A 17,839-nucleotide genomic window follows, 5' to 3' on the forward strand; every position below is an offset into this window, starting at 1 on the left:
TTAGTACACTCTCTATTTGCTCATTTTCATTTCTAAAGCTATAGTTTTCATCTACTAGTTGTTTTAAAAGGGCATAGGCCCCAAGACAATAGGTTTTTAGTCTCAAACTTTCAAAAAATTTTCAACTTTTGGATGCTTAAACAACTTAGGTTTTTCCACTAGCCTGGTTTCCCTAGTGGCGTATGAGGGTAATCCAAAGTATGTATTTTTCTTTGGATATATCCTTGATTGCTAGTCGCACTGTTACACAGAGGAAAGAGCGATTTTATTGGCTTAAAGAAAGATTAATTTTGCTGTTTGTAATTTTTGTTGCTGCGAAGTTTTGATGTATGCCCTTTCCTTGCTTGTTTTATTTTTTTCTGATGAGGATGCCTTTTATCAAATATAATGTGTTTGTGTTTTCCACATGCATGAAAAAGAAAACTGACAAAGAAGACAAACTTTTATGCTGGGGTTAGCATGCATCGTTGCTTGACTTTTCTAATTTGTTAATATATATATATTTGTGTTCAGTTTTGAGCAGTTTTGCATTAACTTTGCCAATGAGAAGCTTCAACAACATTTTAATCAGGTTTGTGAAATGTTTCATCAGCTTTTTAGGTAGTAGTTATAGGGCCATATTGCAGACGGATTTGTTATGGCTAATGTTTAGATTTTCTAATGTTTGGTTCTTGGTTCAGCATGTGTTTAAAATGGAGCAAGATGATTACAGCAAAGAGGAAATCAATTGGAGCTACATAGAATTCATTGACAATCAAGATGTTCTAGATTTAATTGAAAAGGTAAATCTTTTACTGTCTCGTTGGATTTTTCCAACACATTTTTCTTTGGTGCTTGGAGAAGTGAAGGGGCATTAATGACTTGAAATGAGGAGAAGGGATGACCAAACATGATTGATTTTGTAAACATTTCAATTGATGATCAACATTTTGTAGCACATTAGAAGTATAAAGAAGTTGGAAGCACACATGCAGTACCTCTGTTTGATTATCTCCTTTTAGATGGTTTTGTTTTCAGCTATATGCCACTGTATCAATTGCTTTAAAGACCAAAGATGATAGATGCCATAAACAGCTCAGTGGATAACCAACAGTTTGTAATACAATAATAAATACACAGGAGGAAAACCAGTAGCATACATGAGTTAGATCTGTTTGAGTATCTTATTTCATATGGTTTTGTTTTCAGCTATGCCCTTAAACACATGATTTTGTTCTGAGATATGTGCTTCCTTAAAAATTATCATAGATTGTTATCCTTATAATGTATGAAACACATGCTAACCGTACTTCTTGTACCAAAGTTTCAAACAGCTTCACTGTAGATACTATAGTTTCCATTTGTGATTGTAGAGCGCAAGCAGTGTAGTGATTTGGCTTCAACGCTCTCATCTCCCTTGCCAAAATGCAATTGGTATATATTGAATGGCTTCTGTTTGTTTTATTATTTTATTGTATTTTTAACCTTTGGCCAAACTAGATGCATATCATATTTGGCTGTTGTCCATTGTTGGATATATTCCCACACGTGCACATTTGATGTTTGGAATAACTAGAAAAGACCATTCTCTGCATTTTAAATTTACTGATGTTCTGAAATATTAACTTGAGAGATCTGAAAATTCATAAATGATGCATACTCAATGTCTTTGCTTGGATGCAGATACATGTTTCAACCATACTTGTAAAGAACTTGGTTATGAAAGAGAAGCTCTTGAGAATAGATCTTTTATATACCTTCCATAAATCTTTGCTTTATAAAATTGTTTATTTTATAGGGTGAATTAAAATTTTCTGGTATATATAAGTATGGTAGGTGGTCGTAGGTGTAATTATGTGAGGGGTCTAGGGAGTTATGAGGATTTTGCTATTTTGCAAGGATATCTTATTATCTTGTATGGATATTATGTAGTTGAAGTAATTTTTGTTGAAACTAGAGCATAAATGCCACAAGGAAGTTAGATTTTTCTTACACATTGCTCATGAACACATAGAGGTCAACACCAAAAATTACATTTGAGGTCAATCCCATTCTAAACAATTGCTTTTGTTTATAATTTTCACGGTGAATTGTTATGACCTGTGTTCTAGATGTAGTGGTATATGCCCCATATACATATATAGTTATTAGATCCAACATAGCTACCACAACATTGGGCCACCTAACCACCATGATCATGGAAAACCAGTTTGGCCACCTTTCAACCAACAAATTAATCATAGAGTGCAAGGACAATTTGTGTCCACTAAGCCAAGATTAGCCAAGATATTATGAAGATGCCCCACATAATTGACTTGTTATTTTGAAACAATGCCACCCTTACTATTCACTTAGTGATCTTTTTCAGCCGAATAAACATTACAAACAATCCCCCGGGCCTGACTATAATGCTTGATTGGGAGGAGAATGCATGTTGTGACAACAATAATTTAGTTGAAGTGAGTTAGAAACATGTTGTTAATGGAGAGTCCATTTGCAAAACTTGAAACATTCCAAGTGCCTTCACATGATCCTCTTTAGAAAACAATGAAGCAAACAAAAGTTTAAAGGAAGAGTCATGCCACCTAACTATAGCCACTAAAGCACGTGCACATGATTCTCTTGTTGATTTTTGTTTGCATCGGATGTGCTCTAAGTCTCAAATTTTGCAGGGAGGCTTGGACACATGTATTCCAAAGAACCTAGAAAGTGTTTTGGGATATTCCACTCGGAGAAAATTTTATTAAAATAATTAGTTATTTTTAATGGCACTGTAAGTCTAAACTTTGGAAAATAAAATAATTAATGGGTATCAATCTAACTGTTGGTGTAACTTTTAGAAGAAGACGAAGATTAAGCAGAAATGATCTTAGCCATTGATTAACTTCTAATCTGGGTCATTGAATGTAGACGAGGAGATTATTTAAGGAAGCTTGAGGGTCATTTGGAAGACAAACAGAGAGTTGATCAGTCAGATCGAATTGCTGAAGCTAGAGGTAGCGCAATGATTTGTAGTGATCACACAAAGAGGGGCAGAGGGAGTTTTGGCTGGAGGATCTTCTCCGGATCCATGGATACTCAGCAACGAGGCAGAGAGACACATCGAGGAGGCAACACAGAGGCCAAAGAGGGTTACGCAGAGCCAGGAAGGGCTCACGTAGGCCCCACACAGGGCAACGTAGAGCCTCCTATGCAGAAGTTTGAAATTTGCTGGGGAGCTGGATATTCTGAGCCAGGAGGGCTGGAATCAGCTTCAGAGGGAAAATCGATTCCCAACAGAGGTGACGCAGTGCCTTAGAGGCTGACGCAAGGCCCACACAGGGGTAGCGCAGAAGTAGCTGGGGACTCGTTGGTTCAGCTGCCAGATTAGCCGGGGCTTGCAGTGTAGAGTGAGATAATCTCACTAATTTCTTCTGCCGAGTGATATTCTCTATACTGGATTGCCAACAAGACATCCAAAGATTGTGTTAAAAATACTCCAGTTTAATAATAAAAACCCTCAGATCTGCAGCATCAGTTTTTCCGCATTGGATTTTTTCGGGGACATTTGTCAAAAAACAATTGTCATTTGTGTTGTATCTTTCTCTATTGTTCAGTTTCTTGTTTTGGCATATTATGTAATTGGTGTAGGTTGCGGTGTATGTATTTCGATGTTTGCCATAGGAAACTGCAAATAACTTGTTCATGTAAATCTAATAAGTAGGAGAAATATCATCAGTTGCAGCAGTAGGGATTCCGGTTTAAGGAATTTTCACACCTCCTTGGAAAATAATGAAGCAAACATAAATTTAGAAGCAATGTGTAAGTAGTTAGAATGGTAATGATTATAAAATCAATTTTGTTAGCCATCAATAAAGAATTCAAAGAGAATGAGGAGGACTGTCGTCCTGTACAATCAATGAAACAAGTCGATATGAATTCATCAAAGAAGTATTGAAATGATCCCATGAGCCAATTGTCAACATAAATGCAGAAGACCCTTGTAAATGATAATCTAGGATTTTGCCTTTTTTGCCTCTTGTTTAAAGATTTATGAGAAGGCCTACTACCATATGAATACTGATACTTGGAAGGAGAGTGAGACTGCCTCAGATCATGATGGTATGTGATGTGAGGAATCAAGTTGTCCTCAACTGATTCAAGGATGATTTGCTTCATTTTGTTTTCCTTTATTGTACTAAACCAATTGAACGAGATTAATAGGAGGGGTAACCTCGTTCTCAAGAAAGCCCCACATATTGATTTCCTCCAAGAAACATAAATATGTATAAAATAATATTAATGATAACAATACCAATAATAATTATGAAAGGACATGATTGTTCATGAAAGGGCAACTTGCCTAGGGATACATGTGGTGCTTGTTGTGACAAAGTCTAGCAGGCCTTGGAGAGGGAAACCCTACATGCATAAAATAGACTTAGAGATAACAACGGGGTAGTGGCCCACTATCACCACAAGAAATGTTATGAACATAAATAATGATAACTTATTATTAATAAAGGGACACATATGAAAAGACATGTCCCCACTAACATATGTGACTCTTTATGAACCCTCATTGTATTAAAACCATATCATATCACTTATACATTCAACATTTATATCTTTTACTATTTATCCTATTATTGATATTTTCATATTCCAAATATTTTGAATATTTGTGTGTACAAACTTTGTTTGATATATATATATATATATATATATATATATCCGTTTCCTCATATCATGCAACTTAGCTTGGAACAATTGGTTTTCTCTTGGTAAATTCGACATGCTTGTAACAACTTTTTAGCCATTGCATTTGGTTCGGGGGCTGCGATAGTGGTGGGTGTGTTGTGGTGCATTGGTTGTGCAAGTGGGTTATTTCTTTTCCTAATGTTTGGTGCCAATGTACTTAGTTATTAATTAGTTTATTTGTTCTTGAAATGAACATTCCCAGACATAGTTGTTAATGGGCTTGTTGACCACTAAAGATGCATTTGAAATTTTTTGAAGACTCCATGCCCAAAGTACATCTCAGGGCACTCCTACACGTTCAGATCATTTAGAGTTCTAGATTTCATCAGGGCTTCTAAGCCCCTTTTGTCCCTCTTTCTTCATTTTTGTACTCAAATTCTGCAGCCTTGCAGAGACATTGCAAACATGATGCTAGCATGATGAATTAAGCCATGTAAGAGGCTCAGGTAGCTTGGGACTTTACCAACAAGTGAGCTCACGCTAGGGAGTTTTTTTTCACTTAACTAATTATTCTTGTTTATTTCTTTTGTATCTCAGAGGAACCTCATAGTCTGCTAGACACGTTACTACTAGTAAACCTCTGGGGTCTACGACATATTTCACTATTTTACATTACTTTGATCACCAATTGCGCTGCCCCTTGGGACATGTCACCTGGATTGTATAGGCACCGCGACAACGCTCATGATGGGGGTTGTCACTCTGATCCTTGCCCACTTTGTTCTAAATGTCTCCCAACAACTGGCTATGGGGGGTACTCTCGATGGAATGAAGTGAAGGAAAACAAGTTGAGAATCGACTTACTTGGGATACACAGATGAGTGGCTTAGCCACTTGGTTGAAATCAAGCAAGATTATGATTTAATTAGATTTTCTATTATGAGACCAGTGCCTTAATGTAGTCACAAATTCTTGCTTCCTATGAATTGGAACCAAATGACCGGATTGACACCCGCTGCGTATGTGAGATGCTTATGCAAAAAATTATGAGTGACATTTATCTTGAGTTAAGATTCCCTTGAGTTATTTAAATACGTTAATTAGAGACGTCTTAATGGTACTTAACAATAGTGAAGTGCAAATCTTAAACAAGATACATTGCTTACGGATACAAGTGCAAATTTCACAAGATATCAAATAACCCAAGATGCCAAATGATAACAAGAGTTAATCAAAGTGCCGATGACAATTTATATCAGTACTACTACTTCAGAAAATTCAAATTTACCAATGTATAACAACAATTTATAAACCACTCCAAAATAATGAAAATTACTCAACACATTGAAGCATTAAATTTCCAAATTAACCAACAATGTAAATTAATTCTTTAGCACACTTTACAATGGAGTATTCAACAATATTTTAGATCTGATTTTAAGATTACAGTAGTAAGTAAAGACAGATCAGCAAGATAAAAACTTCCCAAATTTGATATCCTATATGCCCAAAAATAGCAAAATGCACCAAAACTTGACAATTTCAAATTTAGGGCTTTAGGTGAGTTTGTCTTGGCAATTTTCAGATCTGATATGAGTATTACAACAGTGAATTAACCACAGATCAACAAATTAACCCAGTCAAATATAACTGCCCAATACTTTCTAAAAATAGAAACTTTTACAATAGTTGATTTTTTTTTTTTGCTTTTTTAGTGAATATGATTCAGAAAATTCAAAACTGATAAGCTAATTACAACAGTAAGTTAGTTATACATCAACAAGCTATAAATATTGAATATGCTGCCCCCAATGTCTAAAAATAGTAAGTTTTTGCCGGGGAACTGAAAATTCAAAATTTTAGTCTTAATTAAGTATATTCTTTATAAATATTTCACACTTGAATTTCACAGTTATGCAGTAAATCCCAACAAACTAAAATGTTAGATCTAGGTCAAATTAAAGATGCCTAAGTGGCTAAAACTTATGAAAACTTAGATTTTGCAATTTAAATTGATTTTGACCAATTAGAGTATGATTTTAGAGCCTAGAAATTAATGATTTTATTGTTGTAATGAAACTGGAGCAAAATGAGGGTTTGGAGGTCAAACCCTAGGCTCAAGGCCTTGAAGATCCTATCGTTGAAAATTGTTGAAACTTTGGGATTACCTTGCCGCTTGCTATATATGAATTCTAGGACCATAACGCTGTAAAACCTCCAAATATTTATCCTAAAATCTTCATATTAGGGTTTCAAGTCAATCTTGGGGCAAAATAGGCCAATATTTGGAGAACTAGGACAAGGGAAGCGAATATGCGGGGAAAAGTGGGCTAGGATGATAGATCAGGCCACAAGGAGGCTGAAAAAAGCCAAGAAGGGCCAATGCTTTGCCCAGAAAGGCTAGCGTTTGGGAAAATAAGGGTCTAGGGGCTAACCCCAAGGCCTAAGATTTAAGGCCTTAAAGGGTCCACAAGGCAATCACAAGCCCTTAGAGGGTTGCGATCAAGGAGGAGGAGGAGGAGGAGAAAGGGCCAAGGGAGGAGGGCCGAAAAGGAGGAGAGGCTTGTGTAGGCCTAGGTAGGGCTAATGGCCAGCCTAAGAGGGCCGACGCAGGGCAAGAGAGGGAGACGATGGGCCTGGAGGAGGTAGATTGTGCCCCGGGAGAGTCAAAAACTAAAAAACCCTTGCTCTAAATTTTTTTATGCTTCAACTCTTTGATTTTATAAAAATTCAGTTGTGGGAAACTTGCAAAGAATTCCTAGAGACTAGATCTTACCCTCAAGAGCCTAGATCTAGCTCTTCTTCCACTTCACTCGTTGATCTAACCTGCAAAAATAAAAATAGAAACACTCGAAGAGCCCTTTATCTGGCTCGAAGCTTTATCTTGCTCGAACCATCTTTATCCGGCTTTAGCTGGCTCTTTATCTTGCTCGAAGAGCCCTTTATTTTGCTCGAAGAGCCTATGTTTTTTGAACGTTAAGTTCCCTCTCCTTTCCCTTTTCTCCCCTCTCCTTTCTCGCCTCTTCTACCCCCCCTAATACCCCCCCGACCTCGCCACTCTTTCCTCGCCCCTCTTATGGTCCGTCGCTTGCTTTCAGCTGTGCTCCGGCCCGGCCCTATCCTCGCCCTGATTAGGACTTACTGTATATTCCAGGCCCGCCCACCACCCCTTTGTCCTCTGGAGGTGCCCTCCGGCCCTAGCGGGCTCGTCGGGCGGACTCCATTGTCAGGTTGTTTTTCCCAAAATCAGAGAACTGCAAGGGCTCTTAGCGAGGAGAGAAAGGGTCTGACCCGCTCTGCTCTGACCCACTTTGCTCTGACCCACTTTGCTAGCGAGGAGAGAAAGCTGCTCTGTCTCTTCGAGTTCAAGAAAGTTTCTCTCCAATCCAGGAGAGAAATTACTTGAATTTCTTATATATGTTAGAGTGGTTTCAAATTTGCATGAAAATTAGCATGAAAAACATGAAAATTAGCATGACAATTTAGTTGGATTTAGTAGGAGAATTTCGTTGATTTCTTATATATGTTACCCTACCCGCCTTTCAGTAGGTCAGTAGAAGAATGCCTTCCTTATCGGCCGTTCTCACTAATGTCTGCCTTATCGGCCGTTCTCACTAGAGAGGTACGGCGCTCAGCTAAGCGTCGGTCCTTTATCGGCCGTTCTCACTTTAGAAAGAGAGGTACGGCGCTCAGCTAAGCGTCGGTCCCTTATCGGCTGTTCTCACTTTAGAAAGAGAGGTACGGCGCTCAGCTAAGCGTCGGTCCCTTATCGGCCGTTCGGTTGCGGTCACTAAAGAATGTCTGCCTTATTTCACCCTACAATAAATTCTACAATAAATTTCACCCTAGCTTTGGGGGTTTAAGTTGGAGGGAAAAAACTCTTCTGATTAGTCGTGTTGAAAAACACAGGTAATCAGTGAGGTTAAAAAACATCCTAAGATGAAATTCATCATCAAATTATAAACTTACCTAGGTTATTACATACTCAAGGTTTTATTAAGATCATTTACAATATATAACTTGCAGAGCAGGATGACTACGACACACAGACTGCTGATATGTGATTCGATCCTTGTTGGAAAAATTGGTTCTTCCGCTTCCTTGGAACTTTGACAATTTGAGTGCAACAGGACAATTATTCATGTTTATTAACACTGAATAACTAGTTAAGTTTTTTTATCCCAAATATACCCCAAAAGATGGAGTGTTGTTTGATGGTAGAGCATTGGGTGAGTCCTAGTGTCTAGAGTCAATGTATATTACCATGCTAGATCACTTGTAAAATTTTGTGGAATTTGATCAGGTCTAGGGGACATTTTTTTAATTATTAAAAATTTCTCACTGGACAAGATTTTTAATAATTTTTTAAATAAAGTTGTAATAAGTGATGTCTAGAGAAGTTGTGTGGGGTATGCGTAATCAAAATTGGACCTCTACACTTCAACTTTCTACTAAGGCACATATTGAGGGGTGAAAAATCACCTATAGACCCCCAAAACACACTTTTTCCTAAGTTTAGTGGGAAAATGAGAAGTAAATAACCCATAAATAATAAAGTGGAGAAAATAATAAATTATTCCACCTACCATGTGAAGTGGAAATGACAAATCACTCAAGTCAAAAAGACAAGTCAAATGACAAGTTGGAGAATTAGTTGGCATCACATATCATCAAGAATTGAAACACGCATTCCACATTTGTGGCACACATTCCACACATGGTAACTTGTTCCTTTTTGGAGATCAATGCATCTATGGAAATATCTGTCAAAGATTTGAGGGAGAAAATTATGGGATAATGTTCCCACTATAGTCTACGTTCTTTCAGACTTGTACGCATTAGTTGCCTCAAGCTCCACACATCTTCACTTCAGCTCCACGCAGTTCAGAAAATGGCTCTATGGACAGGTAGTTTTGAGCTCAATTTTTGGGAGGTGTCATTACACTAGGGATTGTGGCATTTTTGGTGAGGATTTTGTGGGGATTGGTTACCCTTTCTCACCCACAACACTCCACACTTGGCCTTTACAACAGACAACTCGAATTTTGCACATGGAAAAGGGGGAAAACACTGTCACAAAGCAAAAATTCGACCTCCACTTGGTTGAGCTCTCTATTCATTCAAATTGACTTGGCATTATGATCTCCTATCTCTCACTACTCGACATTTGGCTCCCACATTAGGATTTTCTTCAGTTTCTCTATAAATTGAGCCTTGGGCTCTTCATTGTATTGATTCTTAGACGAGCTATTGTGCTAAAGGAAACTCGGAAAAAAATTTGTACTCAATTCTTTTATATGAAAATAAAGTAAAGACTTTGGGGTTCGATTTGGTGTGGTGTTCTCCTTCCATGTTTGTGAGGTAACATTGTTTCAAATATTTGTGCTTAATGTTCTACATTGGTTTTAAATCTTGTTAGCTTCATTTGCCTTTCATTGGATTAATTTATGTAAGTTTTCTTGCATCAATTTTTGGATTTAAGGACCACTCTAGATTTAGGAGCACTAGTGGGTTTTTGGTTGAACCCTAGCCTCCTCCTTCATTGTGCAATTTAATCCCTTGTGAATGCTAATGCTCTCTTCAAGTGTGTAGAAATCTAACATTTTTGAACAAGTTTGAGCGTGGGGTAAGTCTTTGGTTGGATGAACCCACTCTCAAGAGGAAAAGGTGGAAGGACTTGTTACCCACCACCTGTGGGTGACATCCATAGGAGAAATTTTTCTCCTAGATGGTCTTTAGCTGACAACCCTTTCCAGCCACCAAATAACTCGATGTGCCATTATCTCTGCGACCTGGGCCAACCATTATCAACCCTCGCCCATTTGTTATGATCGTATGTATGAAGGTGCGTATTCCAACTCTGAAGGTATGGCTTTCATTATGTAGTTGGGTATTTTTGCTTATTTATCATAGACACTTTTGGGCATGGATTAGTGGGGGGATTCGGTGGAAAGAATGGGCTTGGTTTTTACTTTTGTCCCCTTGTCCAACTTGGTGGTTAACCTTGTATGCTAGTCTTGTGGGATCTCCTTTATTGACTACTAGCTTTAGGAATGGCATTACATGGGAAATCCCTATTTTGGTTGTGTGGTCCCATTTCCCGACACCACCAACATCACTCCTCTCTACTTATTATAACCCTTGTTCACATATCTCCCATTTGGGTCTACATTTGTTGATTGGGTCCACAAGGAGTTAGGCTACCCCCTCCCCTTGTCCACACTTTGGGTTGGGCCTGGAACGATGCCTCAGAGGTTGATGCAACTAAAAGTAAAGTTAAAAGCATAATTTGTCCACTTACAATAGGAAATGTACCATAAAATGCAAAAGATGGCCGGGACATAAAAATTTAGCACGTGGGCAAAAGCCAAACATGAGCTCTACCCCTATCATTATGGCCATCACCTTGGTTCCTAGGGCCCCTTATGTGAGCCCCTACATCATTAAGGAAACCATGATTGTCCCAACCCCTGGTGGGCGATGAATTGCCGAAGCTTAAGGGGGTATCCACTATTATAGCATTCACATCATGCTCCCATTCCTTGGAGCCTTGAGTAGTTAAAGAGAATCAATAAAAGGCAAATGGCATATGAAGACGGGTGGAAAAATAAAGGACGGGGCAACTCATGTACCATGAATTCTCCCTCCTACATATATACACCTAAGTGTGGGCTTCCCTCATTATTGCTACCCATGTACCATGGCATGTGGCTTGGAGCTTTCCCTATAACCCAACTCCATTCCATCACTATTTTGTATGACACTTGCCATCTAATGGACATAACATGGACATGTCACTCCCTTATAAGTTGAAACCACCTAATAAGGCCCTTGCTTAACCTCGTTATTGAACCTGGGGACACCTATACATTCTAAAGCCCATTACGGAAGGGCATGCCACTATGAAGTGCCCACTTGGTTCCATGATTTGTAAGCTCATTTGCTCAATTTCTCTGATGAAGTGTTGTACTGGAAGGTGAGGAGACACATTTGATCTTATATAAGATTACAGATGGGTCTTCATGTTGGGGTTTGGTCTCCCTATATGGGATCCAAGCCTTCTAGAGGGCCATGATGACATTTGTAGGGTGAGCGTGGAGAGCCATGGGCCTCCACTATAGTAGAGCGCAGATAACCAAGCCATGGGATTCTCAACACCACTTATTGCTTGTTCGTGTCCCACTTGTTCGATGATGATGATGCACCTAGGCCACCTTGCCCAACCGACCACACACTTGCACCGCACACATGGCAGTTGATCTAGAGCCCAGATGGGATTTTGTCTCACCTAGTAGGACAAGGGAGGGCTTGCATCATTGTTCCAACCCTTACAGATGGAGCACGAACTTTTTCGATTTAGTTGGAAACCCATGAGGATATTCTTTGTGCCCCCACAACCACTTGGGAGCACCACAAGTCATTTGCTTGGAGATTAACGGGCCACCCCCTTCATCACTGTTATTGGAGCTCTCCTATTCATTATGGCACATGAGGGGCTTCATTTAGGCTTTCAATAACCCTTCTAGTTAGTTTTCTATCATTTCGGTCCTCTTGATAGGCTAATTATTCATGTTATGGAGCTATTTGGCGGGCATGTCCCCAAAAGTATTGTGATTTTAGCACATTATTTTATTATAGGGGCATCATTAGGCAAAATTAGGCTATTCGAACCCCTTAGAGGTTGTATAAATATAAGAGAGGCATCCTTTCTTATTCATCATCACTTAGATTGGTATCTCTTTGGAGATATGAACTCATACTTGCTATTGATGGACGAATTGGAGATTTATTGATGCATTTTGATGTTTGGATAATTGCTATCTTGACTTGGAGCTTCATTATTGCAAATCTAATGGATGTATATAATTTTTTTGTCATGTAAGTGCTCTCTTATGTGAAAATTTTCATGTTTATTGTTTAATGTATGGAACACTATGCTATGATTATGTTTGTGCCCTAATTATTGATGCAAAATTCATGAACACTTGTAATCTTGGCTCATTTCATATGTTACTCATCTTGGCAAAAAGATTGAATTATTCCTAGGGGTGGGTTGATACCTTTCACCTTGAAACTCCAAAAATCTTGCAGAGTGAAGTATAAATTCCTTGTTGTGACCTTGTAGCTGCCTCTCTAGGGCTAGCAAAGTTGCAATAGGACTCCTTGGAAGTGCGAAAATCCTAAGATCAAATTCACTTCGACTCCATTCTCCACAATTGGCTAGGCACTGGTCTCAATATTTGAGTTTGGATGAAAGGTGCAAACGAATGACCTCACAATTCTCTTGTGTGGCTAAGCCCCTTGTAGGAACAAAGGCATGTGGGTTGTCTTGAAGAACTAGGGGGTATCATTAATGAAGCCTTTGTTTCCTCATCTTAGCCTTCTTGCAGCCACCTCAAGTCCCGACTACTTACCAAGTTGAAGGAATTAAGAGGAAGAAACACCATAGAATAGACATTAACTAAAATCAATGAAGAACACCATAGCACACCAACTCCTTACAATTTTGAATGGTTTCTTGCATGCATTTGAAGTTGGTATCTCATTGAACGTCACTATTAGAGCTCTTTCTCAAATACATGCAATCGATTTTGAAAGCACTTACGTCTCTTTTATTGGGAAGTATTTTAGATTCACTCTTGTACTTTGTCTATGTTCATTTGGGTCAAGTTTAAAGTTTTATTTCATTGTTATATGCTAGCATCTTTCCTCTTTTCAAGTAAAATAAATATTTATTTGCAAGCTTTCAATTTTAGCAAGCGCTTTTCTTTCAAAGTTTTATCATCATATTATAGTTTTGGTTTGATTCACTAACGCTTGTTTTGCAGGTTTTTATTCCATTTGATCTTGTTGTATCTTGAAGACATTTCCGTTATTGCAAGTACTTAATTTATTTGAGCATATATTTCATTTCTTGCAAGATTATATTTGGGCACTGATCTACTTACATTTGCTCCTCAGGATATGTTGGGGAGTCATATTGATCTATTTTCATTTTAATGTTTCTCATGATCATTTGTACTTGCTAAGTTTTTATTGCTTCAAGTTATATTTCAAGTTATTGAATGATTGATTCTCTAATTGATCTGCTAACTATCTCCTAGAACTTGTTAGTTTAACAAGCCTTATCTAGAAATCTTCCTTAGTGCCCACCCCACTTCGCTTTAGCTGGGAGAGAGGCTAGACGAACAAAGTTGGGATTAGGTGACAACCCCTTCTTTGAGCTTTGCCACCAAGGCCACACCTAGTGGGTTTGAAGATTTTTCCCACATTAACTTAGGTGTGTAAGCAAGGCGGCAACAGGGTTTGAAGATTTTTCCTCTTTAGTTGCTTACTGCGGGCATAGTGGTATCTAGACATCTTTCTTGCCCCCTTGACTGATTTGAAATAATATGGTGTTCACAAATCTTCAATTCGCTGAAAGTCGCATGTTCAACACCACTTCAAGTTCATTGTCATTCCCTTGTTGGTAGATGTACTCAACAATCTGAAACTGCACAAACTTTCCATATCTATTCTTATCTTATACACCCTATAATACGGAGGAAGGTAATGAAATACTTGGGAACTAATCCCCAACAAAGGAAGTGCCAGTATAGCATTGTATGGACATACTAATGCTAAAAACTAAGACTGATGCTGATGGATGCCCTGGATGCAAGTGGAGAAATAAAGTAATTTTACCAAAAAATGATGTCCTCATTGATGATATCATCAATTATAGAAGTCTAGATAATAATGTAGTATCTTTGACAAGGTACTCATCAAAGTTCATAGGAATATATGCTGAGATTCTGCATTTTTCAATACATGCCAGAATCGAGTTGTCTAGACCAATGCATAAATGGTCATTTTGTAGCATGAAATCACAGGTGATACAAAATAGTTTCTAGTTCAGATTTGAGCACTTTGGATGTATTAAAAGTTATGACTTGAAAGCCCTAGTAATGTCAAAAACTCCAAACTTTGGGGTTTTTGAATGTAGAGGAATGTGCACATTTAAAATAAATCACAATTGTGGTGTGTGTAAAATAATGGCAAGTCTGATATTTGGGAGTAAAATATTCAAAACTCATGTTATAGAGTGGCCTTGCTGCTCCTATTTAAGTAGAAGTGCAGGGCCCCATTAACCTTCCTAATGTAGGTTGACCTGACTTTAGGGTTTAAGTTGGCTCGTTGTTTAGTGATTTTGGGCTGTAACGTAGACAAATTGATCAAGTGTCTTATTGTACAGATTTGTTAATTTTTGTGTAGCATTGGGAGGTATTCCCACATGCCAAGAGGCCTCCTAAGATGACCTAGATATTTTTTTGGAAATTAAACAATTTTATTTTTGGGTTTCATGTGGGGCTCAAAAGGGACAAATCGGCCCCACCATGAAAGGATGTGCCCCTTGGGGTAAATGCACCCATTCGACTTGTATATATACACGTGATGTGACACATCATTTGTCTCACTCACTCATCATCATCTCTCTTATATAAAAGACAGTCGTGGGAGCAGAAAAATGATGAAATGGCTGAAGTTTGGAATTGGTTTTTTGGCACATATTTCTAGACATTTTGTTGTAAACCTTGTTGAAGAAGACTTTCTCCTAGAGGAAGAGTTGCTGGGGAAAAATTGTTGTCTTTATTGTGCATGGCTATCTCTTTTTGTTCTTATTGTTTCATTGCATTACTGTTGAGATTTTCTGTATAATTGCTTAATGATATATGTGGCACAAGATAAATTAATTGATAATCAATAGAAAGTGATTGTTAGATAAAAGGAGGGAGGCGCCAGAGGAAACCCTAGCCACCGTCTATTTCGGGCTGCCGATTTTGGTGCGGTGCCTTGGTTTGTGCTGCCGAAGCTGGTTTCCGTGTTGTCGCCTGGAACTTGTGTTTTGCAACCTTTGCAATCATCGCTCTGCTCGTGCGTTTCTCATCAGCTCGCCTGCTTGGGTTGCTGTGTGGGTCTTGGAGGGGAATGTTCAGCTAGGGATGCCGTTGCCTCATTTGGTGCCTTGGACTTTTCTGTTGGCATACCATTTGCTGTTGCTGTTATCATCGCCATTTCGAACACTCTTTTATTGCGTTCTGCCCTGTAGCTAGTTCTTTGTTTGCTTCTGGTTGATGTGGGTTCGTCGTTGCCTCGCTTCATATGTATGATTTGAGCTTTCTCGTTGCTCGTGGTTTGGCCTGTGGGCTTGTCTACAAGTATCCATTGTGTGGACTATAGGGTTAACTGTACGTGGGTTTTTTGGCTCTGTATGATGTTCTTGGAAAATTTTTGTCCTGTTGTCTGTTTTGGGGATTTCGGCCCTGTAAGGTGGTTTCCTTTGTACAGGGGTTGTTTTTCTCTTGTACAGGTCAACTGCCGCTATCATTGGGCGATTCAGTGTTGTAAAATACTTTATATGTATTTCGCTGAGGGATCTGTGCAGATCCCATTGAATACACTATTGATTGTGTATTTGAAATGTAGTTTTGTTTATCATCATAAATATAAGTACGATTTTTTTCCTAGGGAAAAAATTTATCAGATCAGAGGATCAGTTTCTAATGTGTATTATTATAGAAAAATCAACAAGATTATGTGCTTTTCCCTAAATGTTGAGGATTGTCACCCTGTATTTTGGAGTTTCTGGTTTAGTGCTATTTATTCCTATATTATAAATTTTCTTGTTTCCTCATGATTCTCTTTATCGTTCATTTGCTGGATGCTATTCTTTTTTGCTGTGTTGATCCTTCTATGGATACCCCTCTCAGTACCCCTAGTGTAGCAATTGTTATGTTTTATTTTATAAACATTTTACCTCTGATGTGTTGATCTCCAATTATAGTAAGTGCTTTGATTCAGTGGAGGTTTATATCCTTTTCTAGAATGGAAAATATTTTCTTTCTGCCTAATAAAGCAATTTCACTTCTATTACTTGTGCTGTTGTGATAGCCTTTTACAAATTGAATACTATGTTGCAGGAATGACTCCCAAAGTGGCATACTTGTACTCAAAACTTCCTGAAACGTCAAAACACTGCTGACACATGACCGAAACGCGGCTGAAACGCCTGGGTGTCGTTCCCTGATTTGGAAATGCCACCGAAATGTTTTGGTGGCATTTCGGTCCAAATCTGCCTCGTTTCCGCCCAATTTTGCCCAGTTTCCATGACTTTTTTGCTTCTGCGGGCTCACTCAAGACCCAAGAAGGTTGTGGGGCCCTTCTAGGTCAAAATAGATTTAATATAACACTAAATTTGGTCTCTAATCACTCCACAAACTAATTTATCTCTAATCAATCCATGCTCTAGTTCTGCTAAAAAAGCAACTTGTTCTATTTTTGTTAATGAAGATGAGGATTATAATTATAAGATATGTAATTGTATTTGTCATTAGGTCATGTTATATTTCATTTACAACATATATAGCCACGTATAAAGGGTCATTTTGGACGTAATACCTCGTGTATAAAGGCTGATTTTGAATCTTTGATGTACAATCACATTTATAAAGGATAATTTTGGGTTTTGAATAATGTAATCATCTGAGAGTTACCATAGACATTTCCATATTTTGGGTGTCACGTTTTCAGCTGTACAAATTTGGGAAACTTCCAGATGTTTCGGCATTCTGTGCAACTTAGGTTGAATATATTGAGGGCTCTTAATACATTTGCATCCTCTTATGTATCCTTGCTTAGTTTACTAATTTTACTTGATGCTTTGTTGTTTTTTAAACCTAGGTTTGCGTTAGTGATGTTGTATTAATCAATGAAGCACCGCCCGTATGAAACTCGTGGGTAGGGGCAGGTCTATGGCTGGGCTGGGTCACCCGCATAGAACCTGCGGTCTAGACCTGAACCCAACAGGTATTTCATCAGACCCGAATACTCTCATCAAACCTGCCGGTAGCCCATTAGACCCTTATTGGACCTGTATAAGGCCCGTCGGGCATGAAAACTCACAAACTGTCCCAAAATTCGATTTTTTTCTTTTCTTTCTTGGAAATGAGGTGGAGGGAGAGGGAAATTGGAGGGAACAAAATGCTTTATAAGCACCTCTCTCCCTTCCATTTCTCATTCACTTGTCATTTGAGTGTTTGGCTAATTTGTGTGAGTGTTGAGAGTGAAGCTAAAGGAGCCTGAAGGAGTTGTTGGAGGCTAAATGAGGTTAAAGGGGGCTTCATCAGATCAGACTAAGCTT

The 17,839-nt window shown here is 38.4% G+C and overlaps 1 protein-coding gene across 1 annotated transcript in view; it reads left to right on the plus strand.

The window, feature by feature from the left end:
* The window catches only part of LOC149255985 (myosin-15-like), a 373,652-nt gene that overhangs the window by 95,381 nt on the left and 260,432 nt on the right, over positions 1-17,839 (plus strand). Inside the window, exons 12-13 of the mRNA XM_089460621.1 lie at positions 514-571; positions 681-782. Of these exons, the coding sequence (XP_089316747.1) occupies positions 514-571; positions 681-782 (160 nt within the window). The remainder of the gene's footprint in view (positions 1-513; positions 572-680; positions 783-17,839) is intronic.

The sequence above is a fragment of the Pinus tabuliformis genome, chromosome 7 (assembly GCF_031772625.1).
Source record: "Pinus tabuliformis cultivar Carrire ecotype Pingquan chromosome 7, CPIR1, whole genome shotgun sequence".
NCBI lineage: Eukaryota > Viridiplantae > Streptophyta > Pinopsida > Pinales > Pinaceae > Pinus > Pinus tabuliformis.